This window comes from Vanacampus margaritifer, chromosome 15 (assembly GCF_051991255.1).
Source record: "Vanacampus margaritifer isolate UIUO_Vmar chromosome 15, RoL_Vmar_1.0, whole genome shotgun sequence".
Lineage (NCBI taxonomy): Eukaryota > Metazoa > Chordata > Actinopteri > Syngnathiformes > Syngnathidae > Vanacampus > Vanacampus margaritifer.
The window spans coordinates 17,137,317-17,164,291 of record NC_135446.1 but is presented as its reverse complement, the minus strand read 5'-3'; the positions used below and the strand labels follow the sequence as shown (position 1 = coordinate 17,164,291).

The following is a 26,975-nucleotide window of genomic DNA, read 5'->3' as shown; positions in this document are numbered from 1 at the left end:
ATGTGCTGTCTTCACATGAGCAGCAAGACGACGGCAGAGGGCGACCGAGGATTACGTTCTCCAGTCAGCTGCCTGGCCAAATTGTGCAAGTAACCTTCTTGATGTGAGCACAATCACCCACGCTTGTGTATTTGTTTTGCTCAGCCGTCATTGGATTTATCTTGTAAACCTCCGAGATTTCCCCAAGTTTCGACATCAACTTTGCATTTTGGCTACGAGAGGGCTATTTCAGATGTGGTTCTGATGACGTCACTGGAACAGAAAGCGAAGGGGGGGGGGGTGATTTTGAATTAAACTTTATTAGTCATTCTTTTTTACACTGTATAGGCTACTGTGAAAGTAAATGCCTAATTACCCCCCCCCCCCAACCCATTCCCAAAAATATAACAAAAGGTCATCTGCATATGTTGCTAGGGCAACACAAACTAACCAGATATGTTTTTTCTTGTTTTTAATAGCCTGCTAAATTATAATAAATACTCGAATCAATCAATAATCGGGATTTGATCAGATTTTTGCGTAAAGTGGCAAAGGCATCTAAAAACGAGAGAGTGGACACAGAAGACACAAGAGTGAGACCGAGAGAAAAAGAGGAAGAGGGAGAAAGTGAGAACAGAGACGAGAGAGAGGAATGCGCCTCTAATGTGGACTGGATATGACGTCAAGTTGGGCATCTGCAGTGATTGCAAAGCAGGAAGTGACTGCTCATAATTCAAGAATAAGACATCTTTTAACGATCACGTTTTATCGCGTCACTTTTTCTTTTTACAATAAGAATAGTTCCATATTATATTTATGGAAGGTTTACATTCCAACAATCACATTTATATCCATTCTCTCCAATTCCATGTTTGTGGTTTGTTGATTTATTTTGAAGGCTATAACCGGAAACTAATTATTAATCATTTTACTTGACGTCTATCCGTGCGCAGCAGAAAGCGGACTGCCGCCACAGAGGAAAGAGGAGAGGGGGGCAGAGGTGGAGGGGGGAAAAAAAGCAGTGGAATGGTGTAGGAAAACACCGAGGACGGGCGACTGCTGCTCTTCGTCTTTTTCTTTCTCTAAATGTCCCGTCCAGCCCTGCCTTTTTGATGCCGTCCTCACGGAGTTTTGGGCCGATACTGGACTTATTATTACTGGTGGGCTGAACCATGCAGAGGCTGCTGCTGCTCCTCACTTTGCTGCTGACTTTACAAACTGGTAAGGATGATTTTGGGCCGTGTCGAATGGAAATGAGGACAAATGTACACACGGATGAAGGGCTGTCTTGGTATCGAGTGTGACGTAGGTAGGGGGGCGAGTTGGGGAGGTTGTGGGGAAAGAAAAAGACCACTCGTCCTTTTCCGAATTTTTTTTTACCCTTTCTTTCTTTTCTTTTTTTTAAAACCATGCATACCGATGCTCCCACGTTGCGTAAATGACCTTTGCAGATGTGTGAATGATGCAAGCCCACCACCTCAATGCCGGGACTGATCGTGAACGTGACGGGAATGAGTGTGATTGATCAGCTGTGCTTGGCTTGTCACTGCCTTCTCCTCTCCTTCGCCGTGTCCTTACCTGCGTGCACCTCTGAACGCGCCCCGCTGACAGCCTCAGCATCCACCGAGAAGCCATCCGAACCAGCCCCTTGCCTTTTTTTGGGGTTGGGTGGGGGGGTGGGGGGTGGGGTACCTGTGGTGGTAGCAGGTATTTGATAATTACAGTTGCTAGGAGACAAAGGCTGCGAGGATGGGGGGCATGTAAATTGCAACCTGTTTGATGGAGGTACCAATGTGTGTGCCATTGTCTACTGTTATAGGTAGAGGACGAGTGGGGAAGGAGGGGGGGGGGGGGGGCATGTTCTGGTAAGGGATGATGTCACTGTGTCTGCCACCTGAATTGTGGAGGGTGGGTTAGGTGCAGCAGCCACCCATGCCATTGAATCCACATTTGGACACAATCCTTTTCAACAGTGCTACACACGCGCCTCTTTGTTCACATCACATGTTTTTCCGCCCTTAAGTCCACATGACAATCACACACACACACACACACATTGTCTGCAAGCATGTCATCCATTATCTCTCTCCAAACACACACGTTTGCCCTCCTGCGATAGCCGAACGTTGCAGGGTCAACGTCGTGCCCGGCTGTTTTTTCTGCTTTCAAATAAACAATATTTCATTGTCTGCGATTTGAACCCACATGCAAGGGAAAAAAAGGCTTCCTCATGGGGCTTTTATTAATGATAGCGTAGTTATTTTTGAAGTTGTTACGATGCGATGATACAGCCGTGATTGATTCGGCGTCGCCGGCCTTGAAACGACATACAAGGTGAGGAGCCATTAATGCGTTACTGCATAATCAATCAGGGCAAAACACACTTGTGTAGAACACTTTTAAGCACTAGGAGGTTTGACCCGTGGCACTGCACCGAGGGTGCACTGAAATGCTGACAAAAGGTTCGAAAGTGCAGGTATGCTTTTTTTGTTAGTCTCACGTGTCCTGTTTCTGATTTTAGTTTAGCGTGGATGCTTGTGAAGACAAAGGCATGTAATAAAGTGGTTGAAGCTGAGAAAAGTAGAGCGTTGTATGTGTTTTTTGGTGAAAAGGTGAAACTGGACCACTACAGACAAAGTAATCAGAGACAGGCAGGAATCTGGTAGGAAAGGAGAGAAATAGACTACAAGCAAAGAAGTTAGCTAAGAAGAAGTGGAAAACAGAAGACTGAGGAGAGGAGACAATAATACAAGTTGATGAGAAGTAAGATGAAGGTTGAGGTGGCAAAGGCCAAACAAGGGGCTTATAAGCAGTTTGAACATTAGTGTCTGTTTTTATTTATTTATTTATTTTTAGATATATCAAAGGGTCTGGATATGAAGTAATGTAAGCAAATCTAGGGGTCATTTGCCACCCGTCCAACATCGCTAGTCTGTCATAATTGTTTTAACCACGCTTCTGTCAACGCTAAATTACAATTCGTCACCACAATTTTAAGACCATGAGCCAGTTCATCAGTATGTCATTGTTATTTTAACCACACTTCCGTCATCGCTTCTTCACACAACCATCGGTCACCAGATTGACGAGCAATAGCTAAACTTGACTCTGCGAACAAACACACATGAGACTGGGGAAAAAAGTCGACCAAGTCGCATAAGTCGACTTTAAAAATAGGTCGACTGAAAATGTCTGCCTCGAAGCTCCGGCAGTACCATGTTTGTGTATGTTTGTTTCTACACACAGACCTTTTTTTGCAGACGCACACAGTGGACAGGAAGTTATTGAGCTCATTGCTGCTAATACAGCCAGCTCCAGTCGTTTGCTCGTGGACTTTTGTTGAAGCATCATCTGTAAGTGGCTTTTAAGACACTATTATTTGTGTAATGTAGATATGATGTATGTGTGATGGTAGTCAGTGTTTGTTTAAATTGAATGGCAATCGCTAGCGCGCTAATGCTAATCGCGATTGCTAACCGTTTAGCATAGGCTAATTTTATGAGTGTTTAATAATACTCATGCACAGAAGATAACAAATAATTAGTAATTATATCCACTCAATTCAACTCATGTAGATATAATGATGTATGTGCGAAATAAATGGTGGTTAGTGTTTGTTTACCTTAAATGGTAATCGCTGGTACGCTAATGCTAATCGCGATTGCTAACCGTTTAGCATAGGCTAATTTTGTTGGTGCGTCATAATGCAGATGATAATAAATAGTTATATCCACTCAAATTCACCCATAGTGGTTTAACAAAAAAAAAAGATTAATAAAAATAATAAAAAAATAATACAAAAATTTCAAATCAGTATGGCCCACATCTGGGTCCTTTGCATATTCCATCCCGATGGATGGGAATCATGCCCGCTTACCCAAATCTGTCTCTGAACTAACTGTGACACCAATTGTGTCGATTTGTGACGATTCAGCAGAAAACTTTGGTTAAGTAACCGATTATCAAATGTGTGGTCAAGGGTAAACCAACAGCTCTAAGGCCCTTGGGTTTCAAAGCCCCAATAATGTGATTGTGTTTGACAGGCTGCAGGCTATCGGAGTTATAAAAAGAAAGAGGCGAAGAAAAACAACACTTCCCCTTAAAAAGGTTTCTTTATGCAGAGTCCCCCAAGCAAGAGAGGTGCACTTAATCACATCTGACTGAACCTATCGGCCGTACGAAGTCACATTCTGGAGCGAGAACCCCATTTTGGGAAGAGGATGATTATTGATGGGCAGGTGGGTTGAAGCCTGATTGAGAGCGAGGTGGTTGAGGTTTAGTGGAGGGCTCCATTGTGAGGGGGGTGGAAGAGCAAAGAGAAGTGAGTTGTGTGGTTGGTGGTGTGTGTGGGGGGGGGGGGGGGGGTCTGTAAAGAGAAAGGGACCATTACTCGAGCTCAACTGCCCCCTCAGTGAGGCTGCTCATTCACATAGAACATGTTGCGATTGCTGCTTCAAACGCGGCTTTGCGCCGTGATCGCCAAGATGGGCCCCGGCCCGATTAGCACGAGTTACTTGTAACATTCCCGTTTTTTCACTTTGGCTTCTTTCTTTCTCCTACGCCCCCACTTCTCTTTCCATCTACCCCTTCCTCTCTTTGGCTCTCTTAATACGTTCCAGATGTGTTTCTTGCATTCCTTTGGTCGGTGGAGAGGGGAAAGAGGAGAAGGGAGGGGAGGGGAGGCAGTGGGGTTATGAGATGGGGAGGGGGATTGGCGAGTCCAGAGCCGAAGCATATGAATTAAATCTAGGAGCACATGATGAGAAACAGCTTGTGCTACTCGAGCACACACATTGTGTGGTGGAGTGTAGGGTTCGAGAATGGATAAAAGTACGTGTTAAAAAGGAGAACAGGGGATTGGGTGGAAGGGGGGGGATAATGGTCCTGTAACCTCAAAAGTTGTTCTCTCCCTCGTCCTCGTCTCCTCCTTCTCTTCACCCCCTCCCTCCGCAGGAATGCGGTTGTCACTGATGATGTCACTTCATTTCGGCGCTCTCCCACTTTCTGCTCCTCACCAGGGACGGAGGGGAGGGAGAGAGGTTGGAGGGTCGAGAGCGGGAGGGAGTCGCGGATTTGTCTCGCTCCATCCATCTTTCCTTGACGATAACATTAGGGTCAGCCGTCCACCCAAATCAGTTCCACACTCGGCCGCCGCGTATCACAACAGCCCACGGGGGGGGGGGGGGTCGATGATTGCGCAACTAATAACGAGCGAGCGCTCCCATCATCGGCGGTCATTAAAACGATGGCGTGCACATGCTTTATTATTTTTCCCGTCAGATGCGGCCCTCGCCGACCTAATCATGCCCTGGAGGTCGCGCTTACCTTGACTCTAACTTCCTGATTAATCTATTCTTACGTGCTTTGCAAGTCAACTTCATTTTGTTGAAAAGACCGCATGCCATCGGAAGTACGTTGACCTCACGACGGCCTTCCCGACGCCGCTGGCTGCGGGGGAATCAGACTTATGATAAAATTCAACTCCAGATCATCTCAAAACTTACTGGATGTGGTTAGGAATCCAGGGGAACCGTTTCTGGATGGGAATGGGAAACAGGAAGTGGCCTCCCCCATACTGTTGGTCATCCCTAGAGTGTCACATTACAGGATTATCACCAGACCCAAAATGCACAAGCTGTTTCTGTTCCTACAACTGATCCTGTTCTAATCTTGAGTTTCACCCCCTGTTGTTGATTAGTCTACGTCCTGGCCACAAAAATCTTCTCTGCACAGATCCTTGCCGCAATAAGTGAAGTTTATGCCGCTAATTTAATTCCTGGGGCGTCACAAGACGTGGAGTGTAGAAAGCGAGCGCCATTTTTGACTTTGAGCCCGCTTCCATCAGCAAAGAGGCTCTCACCTTGAAGAAAGCTTGTGCGTGATGTTGGCAAGACTCTCCATACGAATACTATTGCTCCGCTCCAAAGGGTGGGGAGGTCAAGGCCCGGGGCTTTTATTGGCTGCCCCGTGACGGATGACATTGCAACGAGCGACAGTACATACCAATGAAATTAGATTGCACTGGATTCAATTAAAGTGGATCTTGGAAGAGATCATTTATTGATGGGATGTCGCTTGTAAAATAGTCACACTGTACTCCATGTCGCGTCAATCAGTGATGTTTACACCGACTACAATTATATGCAGTCAGTAACCCTTTTAAAACCCAAATACTACCGATATTTGAGCTTTGAAAAGCCGTGTAAACATGCAAAAACCTGAATATGCTCTTATTCTGTTTACCCTGGAGAACCCACGGGGTCAAATTTGGCCCCTATAAATTCTGCTACTCAAATAACAAAGACCTTCTTTCTTTTTTTTTTACAAATTTAACTTCAAAAGTCCAGAGTGCCACTTCTGACCCCTGTATGGGGCCATCTAGTGGATGAATATTGCACTTACATGAGCCAAAGTGGTGGTGACAAGATGGCTGGCAACATGCTGTTTTGTTGAGCTGGAAATCAATCCAAACAAAACCATCTTCTCAGCAAACCATCAGATGGTAAAATTGTGTTTTTTTTGTTAATCTATTTCATATCATGTTGCAGAATGCCTAGGAGTATGTTTGATATATATATTTTGATAAATTAGCAACTCTGAGCTAGTTAAAAAAAAAGGGTTAAGATTGAAAAAAACATATATTTTGGTGTTCAGTGAACTTATAGCAGTCATTTAATGTATAATTCCAAATTTTCCAAAGAAGAAAAGGGTTCTTGGGTTCTCCAGGGTTAAAAAAAAACAACAACGTTCCTATTCTAGCCCGAACAGTTGGTCAGATAAACGCAAATACCTTGTTTGAAAGGATCATTAGTTTGTCTTCTGCGAATGCTCTTTCCGCAAGGAATCTTTTGAATACAGACACAAAAATAATGTCTTTTATCAACGGTAGAAAATGATGTCTATTTGTGTCATGGCGTTCGCATGTCGCGGTTCGGATGGGCATCGATCATGCTAGCATGTACACGGGAGTAATGCTGGCTCCTCACACATGTACGTCAACTGGTTATTCACGATCTGTCAGTAACTGGAATTTTGATCTTAACCCGAGTATGGACGGCAAGTAAATTTAGTCATTTCTGCATCACATGAAGGTACAGTGATTAATTACGGGCTACCAGTTACATACACACTTCTGAATTCATGTATGTGAACAAAGACATCAACAATGATTTAAAGGGAAAGCCAACCCCCCAAAATATGTCTTGACAATAATATGTTCTATGCAGCCCCACTAGTCCAAATATGGTATTCTGGTTAATATTGCATTCGTGGAATATGAGTTAAGCAGTAAAATCACGCATTTTTTAAATCAATATGGCGGCCATTTTGCCACTTGCTGTCGAGTGAAAATGACATCACAGTTGCTCAGGTCTCAGGTAACCACCAATCACAGATCGGTCGTTGTCTGAGCCCTGAGCAACTGTGATGTCATCTTCAATCGACAGTAAGTGGCAAAATGGCCGCCTTATGATATTGTTAAAAACTGCTTCTTTACACATATTCAACAAATGTAATAGTAATCACTGATCAGAATATCATGTTTAGACTAGTGAGGTCACATATAACATATTATTGTCCAGAAATGTTTAACATTGACTTCCCCTTTAACAAGGTAGAAAACGCAATCGTAATATGCAGCACTTTCATTCCTTATGAAAAATCAACACGTGTTTACATTTTCAAATGGTGTCCTATCACCAGTGAGCTAATTTTAGAACAAGCCTATAGGCGTGGCTACTACAAGTTGAGCCGAGCTGTCCGCTAGTCGGTAAGTCGACTAATTACTCCTCTTTTTAAGTTAAAGTGTTTTCGGCAAATCGTCTTCCAATCAGCCAATTTACAGAGGACTTCCGACGCGTTATGAATCGTCCAGGACGCCGGCGATCGGAATAGCCAAAGCTAGCTAGGCTAACTACTGTTGCGTCCTCAATTAGCTTATTTTCGTCCTTTCGGATGGGTTCAGGGCAGGGATATCGAATGACCTTCATCACATTTTAATTGCAAAAAAAAAGATTCAATCATTCAACCTCTACGGGCTCCTTGTGGGTACCATTTTCCTGCCCCCTGCTCTAAAGTGACGTTAGCACCGGGTCGCTGCCCAAAATCAATCGGGAACCACCGCTGCAAGCTATTGATTCATGATGACATCAACTCTGGCCGCTGAATCCGGCGCGTTTTTACTCACAGCGCTTACTGTGTATACGCCTGTCTCGTTTAAGCGTGTCCAGAGAACGGTCATTGTTACTTAGGGTTGCCCTTGGTTACCGCCGAGTCGTCTTTGTCAGTCGACAGCCACGCTGGTTGCGAAGCGCTCGCGGATTACCAGCGCCTGGCCGTCTTTTTTCCTGAGCTCCGGCATATTCATGCGGCCGTAATGTGTCAGATGCATCGTCGCCAAATTATCATATTATCCTCCAGTGATCCCGGAGTTGCCATGGCCACACTTTCTATCATTGTGTCAGTGGTTCTTATGGGCTGTCGCCATGGCAACGACAGCGGCTACAGAGGTTTGCCACGCACACATACTGTAGCGCTCTTCGGGTGCACGTATGAGAGGAGCCCTAACGAATGGGTGGGGGCCAAACGTGCCGTCATGACATTAAAATGCACGTTTTCTCCCTTGCAGGTTCGACGGGAACCATTTTGGTAGTTAACAGTGGAAAGGTAGCGAAAACGGAAAGTGAGTTTTGGGGGACAAAAAGAAATGAAACGGGAATGGAGTCGTTGACAAAAAGACAAAGAGAGAGAGGTCGCTGGCTGCTTGTAAAGGGGAGGGCTGCGAGGTAAGATGACAGAGGAAAGGAGCGAGCAGGCGGACAATGCGGCAAACAAAAGACATCGTCTTTGTCCAAAACCTGCCCCCCCCCCCCAAAAATTACACACACACACACACACACACATCCCAAGAGTCACCTTTGTGTTTTGAGTGTGCTCAGTAGGTCGCCTTCTTTCACTGCCCCCCCCCACTCCACATCATAGGCTCCCTATTATTGTGTCCCCATATAGCGTCACCATGGCGATGAGTTATTATGGGCCATCCAGGCGGGCGGCCATATTGTTGAGGACACATGTGGTAGAGTTCGCGTAGCCGGATTAACAAGAGCAGAAAGTGCATGCCTTGTGTATCCTTGTAAATCCAAAACATCAGTTTTACGAGAGAAATGGTAAACTCACTTTGCTAGCTGTGAAATTAGCTGGAACAATTCTTCAAAAAAAAAAAGAGGCTTCAAACTATTGGATGCCACTCCCAGTTGAAGTTGACTGTCAAATTAAACAAAACAAAACAAAACGAATTACACATTGTGTATCGAAAACAACCATAAACTTCGTGCTAGCTTCATGTGAATTTATGGAAAACATACGTACAATTAGCATACAATTGTGGCTTACAGAGCAGTAACTTGTGACAGTTTATTATTACGCTATATTCTTTATAAAGTACAATATTATAGCATGCTATTTTTCATAATAATAAGAACAATTGTTGGTTCTTTAGGGGAGGCTGGAACGGATTAATGGCATTTCCATTCATATCAATGGGCAAAGATGATCTGAGAGACGAAACTCTTATTTTTGTATCGATTAAAAATAATGATGCATATATTTGTTTATGGTACTTTCTGCATCTAATAGAAGAGAATTTTAGGGCCGACCGATACGGATTTCTTGAGGCAGTATTCCAATATTTGGCAGAATAAAAGTCCGATAACTGATTCATTTTTTTTAAATGTAATGAATAAAATGATCCTTTGTGGTCTCTTAATGCTTACAACAATAAAGATATGACTCACAGGCAAATATCACTTTTACGTTACTTTGTCATTTAGAATTTGTTTAACTTTACAACAGAAGAAAAATCGCCCAGTTATTTTTCCTGACCCCAAAACAAGTTGCTTTGTTTATGTATTAGTGCACGTGGGCCATGTGACGATTCCCGATGATTCCACAGCACGTCAATCGACTTGTCATCCTGACGATGCGGTGCTTTCAATCTACACGTACACAGCGAGGGGGTGATTCAGAGGCGCCCGACGACGAGGAATGCAACTTTGTCCTAAAACCATGATGTCATCCTCCTCCACGGCTCCGCCAGCAGACCTCCGCGTCTCTTTGTTCTCTGTTTTCCACAGCGCCACCGCTGCATGGAATCGGGGCAGATCACAGAATTGATTTGGAGTGTATTGACGAGCGGAAGGATTTGGACGGAGGGCCGAGTGTCTGACTCAGTTGTTATATTCATTCCAGACACATTTGGCGGGGGTCCATCAGACCACCAGATGCGCTTGTGAACACACCGGTGCGCAAAACTTTTTGGGGCCGGCTAATTGCCAACGTCATCTGTTGCTATGGTGACCCCAGCCTGTAATTCAGCCAAGGCGTGGGATTGGATGGGGAGGTGCAAGTGAGAGACAGGCAGGGGGACTTTGTTGGACGGCAGCAGCGAGGTGGCCAGAGACAAAGACGGATGTGTTGGAATCCACGCGAGCGGCGTTTGACTCTTAAGACTGAACGGGTTCATGGAGAGAGAGAGAGGTGACGCAAGCCTGGAGAGAAATGCTGAAATCAAGCGAGCGTTGACATTTGCAGCATAGCGTCAGTCGGGGTATGCGGGGGCAAATCGGCAGCACGCTCGCTATAAATAGCTCCAGATGTCTTTGCATGCATCTGCTGTACCCTCTTGTTAGTTTTCCGGCACAAACGGACGCACTGTTATCTCGCTGTTGAAGCACCACGGTGCGAGAGACCCTCGGAAGGCCAAACCGCCCGTGGCGTCTCACTAATGTGAGTCACCTGGTGATGGCGTGCTAGCGTTGGGTCGGGTTGATTTGACCAGCTGTGGCTGGTGTCAAAAATGATGCCGAAATTTGATTTGATGAAATGGCCAACTCAATGGTGTCAAATACACGGCACGCGGGACCAGTCACTTTTTCGCTTAAATGAACTGTTGTTGCTAATATTGTCCACTGGAGGGCGTACTGACAACTACTTAAATTACATTCTGAAATATGGCTGTTACTCAGGATTTGATCCCCCCCCAAAAAAAAATTATGCAATTTTTTTTGCCCAACCATTTTCAGATTATGCAATACGATAATAATCAATGTGTGGTGTAGTGTAGTTTATCTCACGCTAGTCCCGCATTGGAACATGCCGCCAGAAAATCTCCGTTTGCGTTGGCTCAGCAGCGGGATGACTACATTTCCCATGATTCCTAGACACGGAAGCAGGAAGTACTGCAAGTTCCGGTACAACGAAAACACACCTATCAGACGTGGATACGAATGAGAACGCAAGTTAAAGGAAGGCAATCCAATAGTTGAATTCCCTTTGAATCGGTTTATCGTTTGAATATTTATGACAACTGTGTGATTGACGTACATGGGAAAAAAACGGGGCATGCGTAATAACGGGACAAAATAACGGATGTGGGAAGCAAGGCTCAAAATCAGGACTGTCCTACTAAAAATGGGACGTCTAGTCAACCTAGCTACACAAACTGAGAATTTATGAAATGAAAACTCTTGATTCTTTAAAAGGACAAACAATTGCTCATTAATTACATTGCCATGTTTTTAATGCTTGTCAGCCTACGTCATTTAATACTGAAATGTCCGCGTTTGATGGAAGTAAGGAGCAGCAAACCGCCTCAACGTGTCGATTATACGTTTGGGCGGGATTGCGGTGGTGTTTGCGCGTGTCCACAGGAAGTGGCTCGCCAGCTCGCGGCGGCGGCGGCGTGTTTTTTGTGTACACGCGGTCACGGTCGTAGTTAAGCGCGACCTCTTTGTGTGGACGGGGAGCTCCGGCGGTATCTTGGGGATGAGTGACTCAAGGAAATCAGGACACACTCTATATTTGTCACTGCAGCATAACCCACATAATGAAAGAATGCAAGTTCGTTCCCTCGCACTGCTCTCTGTGCTTCGATTTTTGTCTTTAACACCTTTAATCACACACAAACAGATACTCACTCTGTGGTGTTGACAAGTGTTAAGTGGATAATATGGAAATCAGAAGGCGAGGAGCACATGTTTAAATGAGTCAGTATTTTTTCTCTGCAGATTGTTCATCCTCTGCCGGGGCGCATTCATTTTGGATTACATTTGTGGTTTACTGTTCAGGGAATACCTCCAACTGGCCTCGCCGAGGTAGCTGAAGGGAGGATTTGCTTGGCCTCGGGCCGCCGTCGACTTTGCGGCTTCGTTAAAAAAGGAAGGGGGAAAAAAACAGCCCGCGCTTGTGTAAAACCAGCTTTTTTTTTGTTAAGAAGAAGCCTCCATACACGTGCTGTTAATTAACATCAGATTGCGATGCGTGCTTGCTTGACATTGTGCATTGTTTCAGGGAGCAAATGAACGGCTCTTATTAGGTTTTTATTTCTGTTCTCTTTTTTTGGGCTCAGTGTTGAATTATTCTAGGTATGCATGCCGCAGAGCTCCATCTGCATCTGATTCCCTCCTCTCCGTCCTCCGTGCAGCCTCGCACATCTTCTTTATCTTCAGAATATTAATGTGCAGCACTGTCAGAAGCTATTGTTGTGATTGGTGCGGGATTCTTTCTCTCTCTTTTTTTTTTTTTGCACGACTGCCTTCTTAGCATTAGTGGGCATAATGTACCTCGGCAAATCACACCCAGTCCACTCGAATATGCAATAAGAGAGCGGACGAGGAGAATAAGGACTGAGGGTCATGACTGCGGTTGGGCGAGGCATATGGGAGTTGGTTAAAAAATAGTGAAAAGTGAGAGGGATGGGAGCCTTCAGAAAAGAGCTGGAGGCCTCGGAGGGAGAAGCGTGAGGGAATGGGCCGGAGAGAAGGAGAAGGAGAGAACCGGTTGGGGTGGGGAGGAGGGGGGGATATATTTGGTTGGGCGTTCAAATAAAGTGAAACGGCAACAGTGGGAGGCGACGAGAACGACTGAAGGAGGGAGAGACAAAGTGCCGGAGGGCTGATATTTAATGTGATGAACGAATTGTGACAGTGCGCCTCGAACCCCCTTCCACCCAGCAAGGAGGAGGAACACAGAAATAGAAGGCGTTATGACTAAAAACGTCATACATGGCACTATACAGTACATATTAACTCTTTGACTGCCAGACGTTTTCGGAAAAGGGATGCCGTGGGTGCCAGCCGATTTAAGCATTTTGACTGATCTTTCAAGGTCCACAGAAAATTATGTGTTTGGACTATGGAAACACACATACTACCAAATGAAAGATTGAACTCTCATCTTTCATCAGAAAAAAAAGTTTGTTTCTACCTTATTCCGTTTTTCAGTAATCAACCATAGAAAATGGTTAGTTTCACCTCAGTTTTGAAACAAACGTCTTTTAACGTCTTTGGCACTCCTCCATAGGATTTTACTAAACGTTATTTAACGTTTTTGGCAGTCAAAGAGTTAAAATCAATCAGAAACATGATTTTCAGTTTGATGTATGTACATATATGGGAGGCGCACAGCATCACTACTACTAACTAATACTAACTACTGTCATGCTGGCCTACTCAGTTTTAGGCGGCAGGGAGACGAGCCAGTAGGTACAGCTGCAGATCACATCTAATGGCATCCAAAACAATCTGCTCCTATTCATTTAGCATGAACTGCGGGGTAGAGGTTCACCGCAGCACACAGACATTTTTTTCTTGTAGCTAAATGAGGTCACCAAAAGAGTCCATTAAAAAACAAAGAATACAGCATAAAGGCAGAATTTTAACATGGCATTAAATTGTGTGTAGAATATGATCATGATGAGTCAATAATAACGAGATGCTCATCCGCCACGCTGTGCGGGAGTCCTGTCTCGGAGGGACAACTAATTACAACTTGTCATCATAAAGAGAGACACACAATGGCGTCTCTTTCTCTCTTTTTTTTTCTTCATTTGCTCCATTTTCCACATGAGGCGGTCACCGCTAAACAGCGCCACACGGGTTCATAATAGTGGGGTCCAGGCGCGCACACAATGATGGCCACTGTAGCTTGGGAAGCCTGCGAGATGACTCACAGGGAGGAATGAGCAAGAGGGAGCGAGGTCGGGGGATGGAGGCGCATGAGGGGGGCGGGCTTCCGAGACTTTGGTAAGAAATAAGGAAAAGGGGGATGAGAGCGAGACCCAAGGCTGAAATTGCCTTTTGATATCCTCTCGACTGAGTCAGCATGAGACGCTTCGTCCTCCTTCTCCTGACTGATTTCCTCTCAAAATGGCCGAAAGCCAGCGTGCGATCAAAGATTGCAATCACGACATTCCATTGCAGCGCAGTCAATTAGCCCGGAATAAAACCACAGGCGAAATATGCATTTCCTTAAGGGAGGTTTTTACTGCTCGTCTGTCCTCATTGACGACTCACTCTTGTTTTTTCCTCCTCTCTTCAAAGTGTGGACCGCCAGGTTCTCCCAGGAGCCGGCAGACCAGTCGGTGGTGCGAGGCCAGAGGGTGATCCTGTCCTGTGTTGTCTTCAACTACTCGGGGATTGTTCAGTGGACCAAAGATGGCCTGGCGCTGGGCATCGGCGAGGACCTGCGGGGTGAGACGTCAAGCGTGCTGTGCGCGGGCCGCATGTAAATGAGAAGTCTCTCACAAGAAATCGTTTGGAATCCGGGGACGCTCTCGGGACCTTTGTGGCAGTCAATCAACTTGATTGCAAAGACATAAACCCCACACACTTAAAAAGCCCATGAGAAGTGTTGCATCTGGCCCAAACCCATTTTTATATACTTTTCAAAGTCACCCTTGTAAGCTCACGCCGCTTTCTTTTTGCCATCAAATTATCAGGACATGAAAACTATGTTTTGTAAATTTGGCACACCACACAGGAGAGTGTTGTTAACAACCCTGCTAAATTGGAATGATTGGGGGAAAAAATCGGTAAAATCGGGAAAAATCAAGCTGTTCTCTCTGTTGAATCCACTTAAGCCCCGCCCTGCTAAACTGTCAACTGTCAATCAAATACCACACGTCTTTCTTCCGCCAACACAACTCGCAGTGGCTGCACCTCATTGCGGGTCTTTTCCATGCCACAACGAGGCGCTCTAAAGCAACAACGACAGCCTGACGCTAGCCGTCAAGTCAAGAAACACAAACAGAAACACAAACACAAAAAAAACCAGTCCTCCCTTTTCGGCCTTTGTCTTTCTGAGGTGTATGCACGCCCAGCTGACAACAAGGCACTCTAATGTGGCCTAGCCACATGTTGGCTGTCGCATCAGACTTCAGGAAGAAAAAAAAATCGACTCACTCTTTCGCCTTCTCCATGACATGCGCACACTCATGGGTGACAATGAGGCACTCTAACGCGGCCACACCAACTATGTTTAATCCATTTAAAAAATAATTGTCTTTAAATGTCAAAGTTATGTTTCTGGCCCAGAAATTGGGTCAAGAATCAAATACATTACAGGGATGTGATTTTTCCGCTAATTCGCGGAATTCCGCTTTTTTTATCTCCCCCCCCCCCCCCAAAAAAATCAGATTATTATTATTATTTTTTTTTTAGTAGTTCATTGTGTATGCACATGACTCCGACAGATAACATCTTCTGCTATAACAAAGACATTTGTGGTATGCTCTAATATGAGTTACTTTTCATTTGGTCATGATACAATTATTTGTTCATGAAATTTGAACTCTTCAACATTATTTATGTGTTAACTTAGCAATCACATTAGTTAGATATGATGATATTCTCAGTGATAGTTTTTAAAAGCAAAGGCAGTCCAATGTTTTTGAATGTGACTGATTTTGAGTTGACTAAAACTGCCATTTTATATGGGATAGTTCAATATACATTGAAAATTTATGCTGTTGTTTTGTCTATTTCTTTGTCATGTGAGTGCATTGAAAGTACTTAAAAACACGGAAAACCCATGAGCTCCGGGGGGCTTCCCTGGACCTAGCTGGGTGCCAGCGGCCCCCAGACCCCCGGCTAAATTTTCAGATAATTTCACTTTGGTCAAATCACATCCCTGTACATTACTATTGCTAGTTGTAGTTTTTAGTGAAAATATCCAAACGGGCAAAGCTGCACATTCAGGTACCGTACAAAATGTTCGTCAAATGCGCTATGCTTAAGTATAGCACACAACCACCATTGTCGTTTTTGTGCATAAAACAGACTTGTGTTTGTGTAGTTGCGTGTATGTGTGGCTCCTCTGTGCTTTTCATACGCTTTCTTGCCCTCCACATTACACATGCAAATGCATGTATAAACAAAGCGCACATGCACGTGCGAGCACAAGCAAGGACACACAAGGTTAGGAGGCGAGCAGCCGAACAGCCAGGCCCAACTCTGGCTCTCGCACCGTCTGAACAGCAAATTGTGTGCACCACGCCGTGGACTCAATTTGAGTGCTCCAAAAACAGTAAATAAATACGCGTACATTACCGCCTGGTCACTGAGTGCGTGAATGCCACCTCTTGGTGAGAATGCGCAGCAGTGGCACAGCTGGCGGATATGAGGAGGGGGTGGGGGTTGTGGATTTTGTGCCGGGGGAGGTGATGGTGTGGTGGCGCACACACTGCAAAAAGTGAGCTTTAAAAAATGCAAGAAAAGAAATAATGAAATGAGGGTTAAGACCCTGTAAAAAGACTGATTTAGAGCGCCTCGTTGTCTGCCACTTTGTCACTGTGGAAATATATCTCGACAGACAGAGGACAAGAATATTTTTGATTGATTTGAACTATTTCACCTTGGTTAGATAAATATGCATCATGTGGGCCAAGCATTCTGTTCCCCTTGCTGAGAACTGACAACCATTTTCATTTGAAATTAAATGAATTCTCAAAACTGCTTACTCTGTTTGTTTTCCCCAGCCTGGCCTAGGTACCGAGTATTGCGGGTCCAGGAGCTGGGCCAGTACAACCTTGAGATCCTGTCGGCTGACCTGTCTGATGACTCCTTGTATGAGTGCCAGGCCCCTGATGCCGCCTTGAGGTCCAGGAGGGCCAAGCTCACCGTCCTCAGTACTTAAATAATCTCATTATCATTTCTTATGCCGTCATTAGTTTCCATCCACAGTTTTACCGATATCGTTTTTTTCACATTATCCATAACTTCCTATTTTTTTCAACCCTCTTTTTAGTCCCCCCAGATGACCCGGTGATCGACGGCGGTCCCGAGGTTCTGCTCAATGCGGGGGAGTCGTACAACCTCAGCTGTGTGTCTCGGGGTGCTAAACCGCCTTCCATGATCGAATGGCTAAAAGATGGACTGCCTATAGATGGGGCTGTCGGCGCCACTGTGAGTCCTAATAATAAAAATAAAAAAAAGTAAAACACGCGCACACGAATATGGTCTTTGACCCGCTCTGTAATGATTCCAGGAGGTTCTTCCAGACCGTAAGAGGGTGACCACACGCAGCTTCCTTCCCATCCACCCAATCGACACGGACACAGGGAGGAACTACAGCTGCGTGGCCTCCAACCTAGCGGCCCCCGCGGGAAAGAGCACAACAGTTACCCTCAATGTGCACCGTAAGCACGTTAACATTCCTTTTCAGCAAAAAAAAAAAACTTGACAAGCAAAACAAAAATAAACTGTTTCGTTCGGCTGATTTTCAGCCAAGTAGGGAATATGAATTTTGGATCTTATTTTGCCATCCGTGTCCCACAGATCCACCAACAGTGACTTTGTCCATTGAACCTCGCTCTGTCCTGGAAGGCGACAGGGTTACCTTCACTTGTCAAGCCCATGCCAATCCTCCTATTATGGGCTACAGGTCAGTCACTTTTGCACATATAAGAGGGCCAAGAGAGAGACATTAAGTCCTCACACTCTGTACTTAAAGCTGCCCAAAAATACCTTTACTAGGGGTGTATTGTAATCAATCGCATGACTTCAATAGTTACCTCCCGATTAATCGCACATTTTATATCTGTTCTAAATGTACAATAGAAAATATTTGAGTTTTCGTACTCTTGTTAGCATAAAAGTGGAAAAAATGTAAAACTAATGGAAACATTGTTTAGTCATTGAAATAATTAACTTAAAATTAAAAATATGTACCGTACTGTAAAAAAAAATTGTGTGATATTGAATTGTGTTGATGTCATTTTTCTGCCACTAGAGGGCATAATCAGTGCATTTTTCATTTCATGTTAAGAGCTTTCTAATCTTTAACGCAAAGTAACTTGTGAAATTCTGCACATTTTTACAATTGTAAAATACAACTTGAAACCAGTCTCTACGCATTATTATTATATTTATTACTGCTAAATTTTGACGTGGACGTGTCTGCTGCGTTTCCAAGTAAGGGGCGGTCATTAATTGTGCTTTAAAATAAAAAATAAAAAAATCTAAATTAACGCACTAATTGACACCCCTAATCTGTAAAATATTTTTATTTGACCATTTATGACTAAAACATATTCTAATTAGTAGATTAAATTGCTGTTCACAATGGGTACTCCTGTAAGCCTCTGGCCAATAGTTTTCAGACTGGATTCGGGTTCGATTTTCCTGCCCTCTGTCTGCGGATGTGACGTCATGTGCGCGTTGTGTATGTGAAGAAGGGAAAATGCAGTTTCATTTTTCGTCCACAGGTGGCAGTAGCGATTCGAAATTCAATCTTCTGCTTTACGTATTGAAGATACTGTAGAAAAATAATGTACAAGTGGAAATACTGATTCAACTACTTTACTTAAACTCAATTCATAAATCCCCAAGGTATTTAATCAAAATCTTAACTGTGGTTGACTTAAGCCATCAATATTTATTTATTTACCTCATTTACGGAGGTTTAAAAAAAAAAAAAAAGTAGCAAGCCAAGTAAGGGGTTGAAAGTAGTATGGTTGTAAACAAGTGATGATGGTCCCTCCTTCTCTCCCATAGGTGGGCCAAGGGTGGCGTGGTACTGCAAGGTGCCAGGGAGAGCGTGTTCACCACCAAGGCGGATCACTCCTTCTTCACCGAGCCGGTCTCGTGCTTGGTTTTCAACGCCGTGGGAAAGACCAACGTCAGCATCCTCGTGGATGTTCACTGTGAGTGTCTTAACGGGGTCCGCTTATGCTTGCTTCTATTGTGCCCTCCATACACGACCTCCCTTTTTCCCTTTTCCAGTCGGCCCAATTCTCTTGCTGGAGCCCCAGCCCAAAACGGTGGACGTCGACTCCGACGTCACCCTCAACTGCAAATGGGCCGGGAACCCTCCGCTTACTCTCACCTGGTTCAAGAAAGGTTCCAACATGGTAGGAAGAAATGTTCAACTCTTGAAAGGAAAACTTACGGCATTTAATTGTAATGGAGGAATCTGACATCAACTCGCACGCAGGTTCTGAGTAACGGCAACCAACTCTACCTGAAGTCCGTGAGCCAGGCCGACGCGGGCCAGTACGTATGCAAGGCCATTGTGCCGCGGATCGGCGTCGGAGAGACCGAGGTCACCCTCACTGTCAACGGTCAGGAAATGATAAAAGCATTTTCAAGTCCAAATCAGCCTTTTTGTGGATTTAAACTTTGACCTTTTCCCTTTCCCCCGCACAGGCCCACCCATCATCTCCAGCGACCCCATACAGTATGCAGTGCGAGGGGAGCGGGGTGAGGTGAAATGCTACATTGCGAGCACACCTCCTCCAGATAAGATTGTAAGTAGCACCGAACTTTGACAACCTTACAAATTTAATTTAATTGAAAGTCTCGTCGTCAGAGTTTTTTTTAAATGCATGTTGGTCACTTTTAATAAGACCTACACTGTCAAATGTGTCACCCTAAGGGTACATATTGGTATCCTATGTAGGCAGAGATGGGGAACATTGATCAGATTTGAGTTGTAATAACACCGTCTACCACTAGATGGCAGACATCACTTAGTAGCACTTCTACCTCTTTGTCTCCATTTGAGAAAAAGAGCATAGACAAGTGGCCAGCCATGATTGATTTTGTGGCATTTTAGAGTCACTCAAGTTACCGGAAGCTCTTTTATCACTGAGACAAAACTAAACCGGGATGTTTCGTACACAATCACAGTCGAGGTTTCATGTTAACAATGTGCAATTAAATTTTTAATTGCAGTGAATTAACTCTTTGACTGCCAAAAACGTTAAATAACGTTTAGTAAAATCCTAGGGAGGAGTGCCAAAGACGTTAAAAGACGTTTGTTTCAAAACAGAGGTGAAACTAACCATTTTCTATTGTTGATTACTGAAAAACGGAATAAGGTAGAAACAAACTCTTTTTTTCTGATGAAAGATGAGAGTCCAATCTTTCATTTGGTAGTATGTGTGTTCCCATAGTCCAAACACAACATTTTCTGTGGACCTTGAAAGATCAGTCAAAATGCTTAAATCGGCTGGCACCCACGGCATCCCTTTTCTGAAAACGTCTGGCAGTCAAAGAGTTAAGACATACAATACATTCAATCATTTGCGGGTAATGTAAACACACCTAAACAATAATGATTAATGACAAAAAAAATTCAGCATTGCGTGCTGCAATGTGTCCTAGGAACCGAAGAGAACTGTTGACAGTTCGTTGAAAGCACGTGAAGTGTTTCACAAAACGTTGTACATTGGAGAACAAAAATCCCCTTCCGTACCTTTTTTTCTGACCCAACCAACGCATGCACAAAAAAAAGCCAGGTGAAGGTGAACAATTTGGTGCTGAGCCAAATCCAGATTGTTTGACCTCGGGGGATGTCTGTGCCCTACAAAGTGCCGTCTTGTACCATTACACACTTCTGCTTTTAGCCGCCGTCCCTTCTTCTGTGGGGAAAAAAAAAAAAAAGGATTTCTCCTCCATCCCATATATCAACAAACCAACACTAAGCCGGTCCACTTTTAGCTCGTGCGTCAGAAAAGCGTCCCGGATGCTTTCTCCGCTCAGCTGCATCACACGGGCATCGCGGTTCGTTGACGGATGCGTCCTGACTGGCGATGCGCTTCCCCTAATGCAGCCGCCGCAGCTTGGGACATGAAAAGATTTATAAAATATAAAAGGACGGAGGGAGGAACAGTTGTCCCGGTAAACGCCACTGCCGGGAGAACCTCCTTCTACGGAACAAGTGGGCACATTATGGGAACATGTGGGCTTATGCATAATTAACTGGCCTCGGTACAGTATATGCTGAATAATACAGCTGCTTTTAGTGGCTTTAAAGATGGAGGATGTGCACAAGTCACCCCAGCCCAAGCTCGCCCCTCTGCGTGCCATATTTGTGGCATGTGCATGCATGTCATTAGATAAGGAGGTTACGGTCACTCTAGCATGATGAAACGGCCGACATGCCGGGTGAGATTTTGCGTCCCCGACACATAAACCCGAGTATGCGTGCAGGTGTGGGCGTGGAAGGAGAACGTGTGGGAGGAGGAGAAGGGCACGCTCCTGGAGCGCTACACGGTGGAGCAAAGCAGATCGTCGGCCGAGGGTGGCGGCGTCCTCTCCACCCTCACCATCAACAACGTGATGGAGTCCGACTTCCTGACCTCGTACAACTGCACGGCCTCCAACGCCTTCGGCCCCGGCACCATGATCATCACCCTGGAGGAGACCGGTGCGTTGAAGAATAAAAATGTTGCGGTTTGTTGAAAATGTAGTGCTTGTGTTTGTAAAATAATCACCGCTGTTTTCCTTTTTTTCAGAGGAGGTGCCAGTGGGGATAATAGCTGCTGGGACAGTCGGATCCACCATCCTCTTGTTCATCTTCCTCCTGATCCTTGTACTCATCTTCTACCGGCAACGCAAAGGCAGTGAGTTACACCTTCAACATCATTAAACCCTGGAGAACCCACGGGGTCAAATTCGGCCCCTATAAATTCTGCTACTCAAATAACAAAGACCTTTTTTTTTTTCCAGCAGTGATTTTGTCCCTGTGTTCTTGTTTCCATTGGCCAAAGTGTGTTTGTACATTCAAAATCCAGTTCTAAAATGCAACAAATAAAACAAAAAAATTATATTGTTCAATGTAGCTGTATATTTGATTGATTATTTTCTTAAATTCTAAATAGTTTACTGACAGTTTTTGTTATTCTGATTTTTCGAAATGATACCCCTAAATCCCAAAAGGGTCAAATTTCGCCCTAATCCTAAATTAGGGAATAAAGGGTTGAAATTGAAAAAACATATATTTTGGGTGTTCAGTGAATTTATAGCAGTCATTTAATGTATAATTCATAATTTTCCAAAGAAGAAAAGGGTTCTTGGGTTCTCCAGGGTTAAACAAACTCTGAAAATATCTTTAAAAAATAAGATGTTCTATGCAGCTCCACTAGTCTTAATATGATATTTTGTTTAATATTGCATTTGTGAGTTAAGCAGCAAAATCCAGACGTTTTTATCCATCTCAAGAGGCGGCCATTTTGACACTTGCTGTCGACAAATCACAGCATAGCTTCAGAAAACAGGTGAGCTCTGATTGGTTGTTGCCTGAGCCCTGAGCAACATTGATGTGGCAAAATGGCCGCCGCCTCAGATGGATAAAAACAGCTGGATTTTGCTTAATAACTCAGATTCCAAAAATGTAATATTAATCAGAATGTCATGTTTAGACTAGCGAGGTCACATATAACATATTATTGTCACGAAATGTTTCAGGTTGACAAATTCAAACAGAAACTGTATGCGTCATGCTCAAAATAAACTCCTTTGGAGGGATGGAGGCCCCTGCTGAATTGCACTTGTCAAAACACGCAGCGCAAGACGTGCATGTGTGTGTGTGTGTGACCTTTGCATGTTGTGCTTCCAGGTCGGCGAGGGGTCACGCTGGGAAAGCCGGACATTAAGGTGGAAACGATAAACAAGGAGAGCCACAGCTTGGAGGAGGACTCGGGCAGCGTGTCCACGGCCTCGCGCATGGTGAAGGCCATGTACTCGGTGAGCTGTGTGTGTGTGTGTGTGTGCGTGTAACCTCGTTTCCCTGTGAGTTCTCCTTTATTAACACCTTGAATTCCATTTTCTTCTTTTGTGTCACGTTTCGTTGCATCCTTCCCTCATTTCCTTGTCTCCTTTTTGGTTTGGTTCTCCTCTTTGACTGTTTAGTTTCTCCCCTCTGTGTCTTTCTCTCCCTCCAATCAGCCCTTTAAGGACGACATCGAGCTCAAGTCGGACCTCCGCAGCGACACCCTGGACACCCGCCAGGAGTACGACCTGAAGGTGAGCGCTCCCCATTTTTTTGGCACCCATGCGTAGAGCAGATGTAAAAACAAGCCAATGCAAAGACATGCATGATGTTTTCTGCATTTTGACTCCTGTGGGGTTGGACCGAGGTAATGAATCTACTTGATTTTCATGAAGCTGTCAAAATGTTGCCCCGCGCCCTGCCAAGCCTCCAGTCTGAGGACGAGTCAGATCATTTTAAAGGAACGCAGACATGAATCAACCCCGGGAGGTGGTTAGATGAGCCACCCTCCTCCCTCCGCTGCCTTAAGCACCAGCGCTGTGAAACAATGGCCGAGTGAGGCGTCTGGTTACGTGAGAGATGATGGGATGGAAGATTCGTGTCAGGAATAGTCAAGTCTTCCTGCACCCAGTTTGTTGGCAAAATTCCACTCTGATTCATGCACTTGAACCATAGCAAGGCTCTGAGCCAGGGGCGGTTCTAGGACCAGAGGTTTAAGGGTGCTCAGCCCCGGCTGGGGCCAGGGAAGTTAAATGATCATGTTTTGTACATTTTAACACAATTACTATGAAGGAGTACCATAACACTTTTTGAGGAAGTCTGTGTCCAAAGCATCAAATCTGATCAAGATTATTTAAATGTGGATTGATTTATAAAACAGACATATTTATCTCTTAATTCTGGGGGGAAACAACTCATTTTGATACAGCATTTTAATCTTTTAGTAAACAAGCCCCCTATAGTGAGTATAAAAAAAATTAAAAAATTTACCTTGGATATGTAAACACAATATACTTTGAATATTAAAATGTCAAATCCTCTCTTTTCTCCCCTAACAGGCAAGACCGAGGTTTTAAAAAGTAAAAGTTTCAATAACTGCTAATACTGGCTGTCACGTGTTCTTCATGTCATTTTTTTTGGGAGGTGATGTCTAAGCAGGGCACGATTGGCTACTGGAGTTGAGTAAACGAATAAACTCATTTGCTCCCAAAAACGTATAAATATGTTCTATTTAAAATGTTTTACGTGTCCCAAAGATGTATTTATACGTTTTTAAAATGTTTTTTTTTATGCTAGAACATACAGAAAGCTTTGATGCAAACTCTGAACTGCAGAGAACAGGTGAAGCAATGGTAGTAATTACAAAAAACGGCCAGCAGGTGGCAGCAGAGTATAAGAGATCAACCAGGGCCATGTTGAAAAAAGCTAATTTACCCATAGTTCTTAACAGATTTGTGAGTAATGTGAAACTTAGCTATATTCTAATGCTAATTGCTGCAACAACAAAAAAACGATGAGACTCTAATCTTTCTTTTTGTAAGTTCCATGTTTGTATAGCAATAGAACTCAATATTCTCTGGGCCTTGCAAAATCAGTCAAAATACAGTAAACCAGCCCGGAGCGAAGGGGGTTGCTTCAGGGAAAATGGCTGGGAGTGAATGAGTTTATTGCCTCAAATTCATTTTCACAGTGCAGTTACACATGAAGGAGGAGGGAGGGAGCAAGACGAAAGAAACATTGAAACATTTTATGCAAATTAATGTGCATTGTCTTAAAAAAAAGAAGCCAGTTCATACTAGTTAGGCCCAAGGACAACCTGAGTAGCCTAAAAACAGCTTACCAGTGATAGGACACTGTTACTTACTAAGAAAAATGAACATTCTTTATTGTGTTTATCCAGGATCCCACCAACGGCTACTACAACGTACGAGCTTCCACGCTTGACGAGGGCCGTCCCGCCTCCCGCTCTACCATGCACTACTCCGACTACCGATCCCCCACCGGGACCCCAGGCGGGGCCACGTCCATTAGCGGCAGCAGCGCAGGAGGTTCGGGGGCCACGGCAAGTGGCGGAGGACCCGGCCCGCCGGGCCCTCTCACCTCCCCGGGCCGCCCCCAGGCCTGTTACGACCCGCGCCCCCCGTCCAGACTGTCCCACATCAGCTACGCGCAGTTCAACACATTCACCCGCGGGGGCCAGAGCCAGCAAGCGCCGAGCAACCCCGCCCCCACCGCGGGTGAGTTCCCGGGCGATTGCAGCCTGCTGGACTCCACCTCCCAGCTGGCGTACGACAACTACGGATACCCGTCGCACTACCAGACCTACCGGATGGGCTTTGCACCATCCAGCCTTGCCCCGCTGGAGGCCGGCCCCTCGTATGAGATGTACGGGGTGGGATCGGGCGTGGCCGGGCCAGGGGTCGGCGTGGGTCCCGTGGGTCCCGTGGGTCCCGGGGGCGCCGCACCTTCGGGCTCAGACACGGGACTCGGAAAGTACGGCAGCTCCACTCGCTTCTCCTACACGTCGCAACACTCTGACTATTCCCACAGCCGACACACACAGCGGATGCAGACTCACGTGTGAAACCGACCTGACAACATGAGGAGTGTCTTAGATATTGCATTGCAGCTACAACCAACACACACATATTTACACGCACACACCAACACGCCCCAGTGACGAGATATGGCACACGCACAGTTATAGAGGAGCGTGCCCGTGAGATGGGGCAGGAGGAAAACGGAGACAAAAGTGCGAGCACGCTGCACACTGGCCAACGTGTTTGGAAACGGGAGCTCGGAGAGAACAGACGGCGCAAGTCACAATCACGACGAGGACGACGAGGAACCAACGCAGAGACCGGAGCCACTTTGGTTTCCACTAAAAGTCAAGACAAACTGCGGTCATTTGATTGGCAGTCAAGAGTAGTGATCACCAAGACAAAAGGACCGGGCAGGGTTGTGAACCCTGGTGGCTGCCATTTTTTCTTTCAACTTTTCCCGCCATGCTTAGCCAAGGGAAAGCGGTTGTTGGTATGAAGGTCATCATCCTTTTGCACTGCATCAACAGTATTCATGCTCGGACGTCTCTCATCTATATCTGTCGTCTTTTTATTTTGCACACCTGACTAGAGCTTTGTATTCTATTTTTTAACATTACAGAATTATTTTTGTCAATGTCAAACATGAAATAATGTGTATGTATTGGACCAAAAGTTGGAGGGGTCGTGCCATCAAAAAGGGTATACCAGTGTATAAAAAGAAACCTAGTGCCAAGTGTTCATATTGTTCTTCAGCGTAGACCATGTACAGTAGATGCAGTAGAAGCTCCTTCTATTAGCGACTGTTGCTTTACAAACCAGGTGAGAGACCTTGGGTCAGACTTTTTCCTCAGCTTGGGCCTTTTGTTCCCTGCCCGAGCTCTAAACTAAAAGACTGGTGCGAGACGGTGAGAGAAACACAGACGCGGGGTTTAGAACTGAGTGGCCTTATCGGGAGAACATTATCGTTTCTCATCGTCTGCCTGCCAAAAGGGCCGGAAGAGAATGTGTATGGATAGATTCCATGAAGGCTGTCTCCAATATTGACATGTAGTAGTGAGTGTGTGTGTGCGTGTGTATGAGAGAGAGAGAGAGAAAAGTCAAGATGGAGTGTGTGGGCTTTGGCACGCACACCAATTTGTACAGCGTGTTTGTATAGATGTGTGAATGGATACATGCATACTCCAAACGTGCCGCGTCTGACTCATGTGTGCGTGGGACTGTTGTATGCATGTCCATATGTATACAATACGCGTGTATGTGTATGTGAGTGTGTGTTTCAATATACGTCTGTATCATTTCTCTCACGATCTAGTACTTTTATACCTCTGGTAGGACTGTATCCTGTATTATTGTGTCTTTGAATTTAGGAAATCACAATGTTTATGTTATTGTACTGTTCCGTAGCAGGATAAAAAAAAAAACTGTTTAAAATATGTTATCGAACTTTTGTTTTTTATTTCTCTACCTTCAATATTTTTTAAAAACGTATGTAATTATTTTTCCACAGTATTACATAAATAAAAGCACTGTTTTTTTTAAATAAAAACAAAGTATTGTGTCTTCCTTTTTAGTCTATCATACAGTATATATCACAAACATTAACGTATAAAAGTACTACTTGTACTT

General features: G+C 44.7%; 1 protein-coding gene across 2 annotated transcripts; it reads left to right on the top strand.

The window, feature by feature from the left end:
* The first annotated feature begins 928 nt into the window (after positions 1 to 928).
* Positions 929 to 26,883, top strand: kirrel1a (kirre like nephrin family adhesion molecule 1a). 2 transcript variants are annotated; one of them, XM_077544605.1, is made up of 15 exons: positions 929 to 1,200; positions 14,355 to 14,504; positions 16,790 to 16,939; positions 17,059 to 17,216; positions 17,299 to 17,449; positions 17,589 to 17,694; positions 18,807 to 18,955; positions 19,035 to 19,162; positions 19,246 to 19,372; positions 19,458 to 19,558; positions 21,246 to 21,462; positions 21,551 to 21,658; positions 22,654 to 22,781; positions 22,983 to 23,060; positions 24,707 to 26,883. In XM_077544605.1, exons 1-15 carry the CDS (start codon positions 1,152 to 1,154, stop codon positions 25,388 to 25,390), a joined length of 2,484 nt encoding a protein of 827 aa, XP_077400731.1. In that variant the 5' UTR covers positions 929 to 1,151; the 3' UTR covers positions 25,391 to 26,883. The 2 variants fall into 2 exon arrangements, with proteins under 2 accessions (XP_077400731.1, XP_077400730.1); XM_077544604.1 differs by having other exon boundaries at positions 930 to 1,200; positions 22,947 to 23,060.
* Positions 26,884 to 26,975: the final 92 nt, after the last annotated feature.

Excerpts from the sequence above, each read along its gene's own strand:
- kirrel1a (XM_077544604.1), top strand. The coding sequence starts at position 1,152 with ATGCAGAGGCTGCTGCTGCTCCTCACTTTGCTGCTGACTTTACAAACT. Across the intron at positions 19,163-19,245 it reads TCAAGAAAGGTTCCAACATG|GTTCTGAGTAACGGCAACCA; the intron begins GTAGGAAGAAAT and ends ACTCGCACGCAG. Across the intron at positions 19,559-21,245 it reads CACCTCCTCCAGATAAGATT|GTGTGGGCGTGGAAGGAGAA; the intron begins GTAAGTAGCACC and ends GTATGCGTGCAG.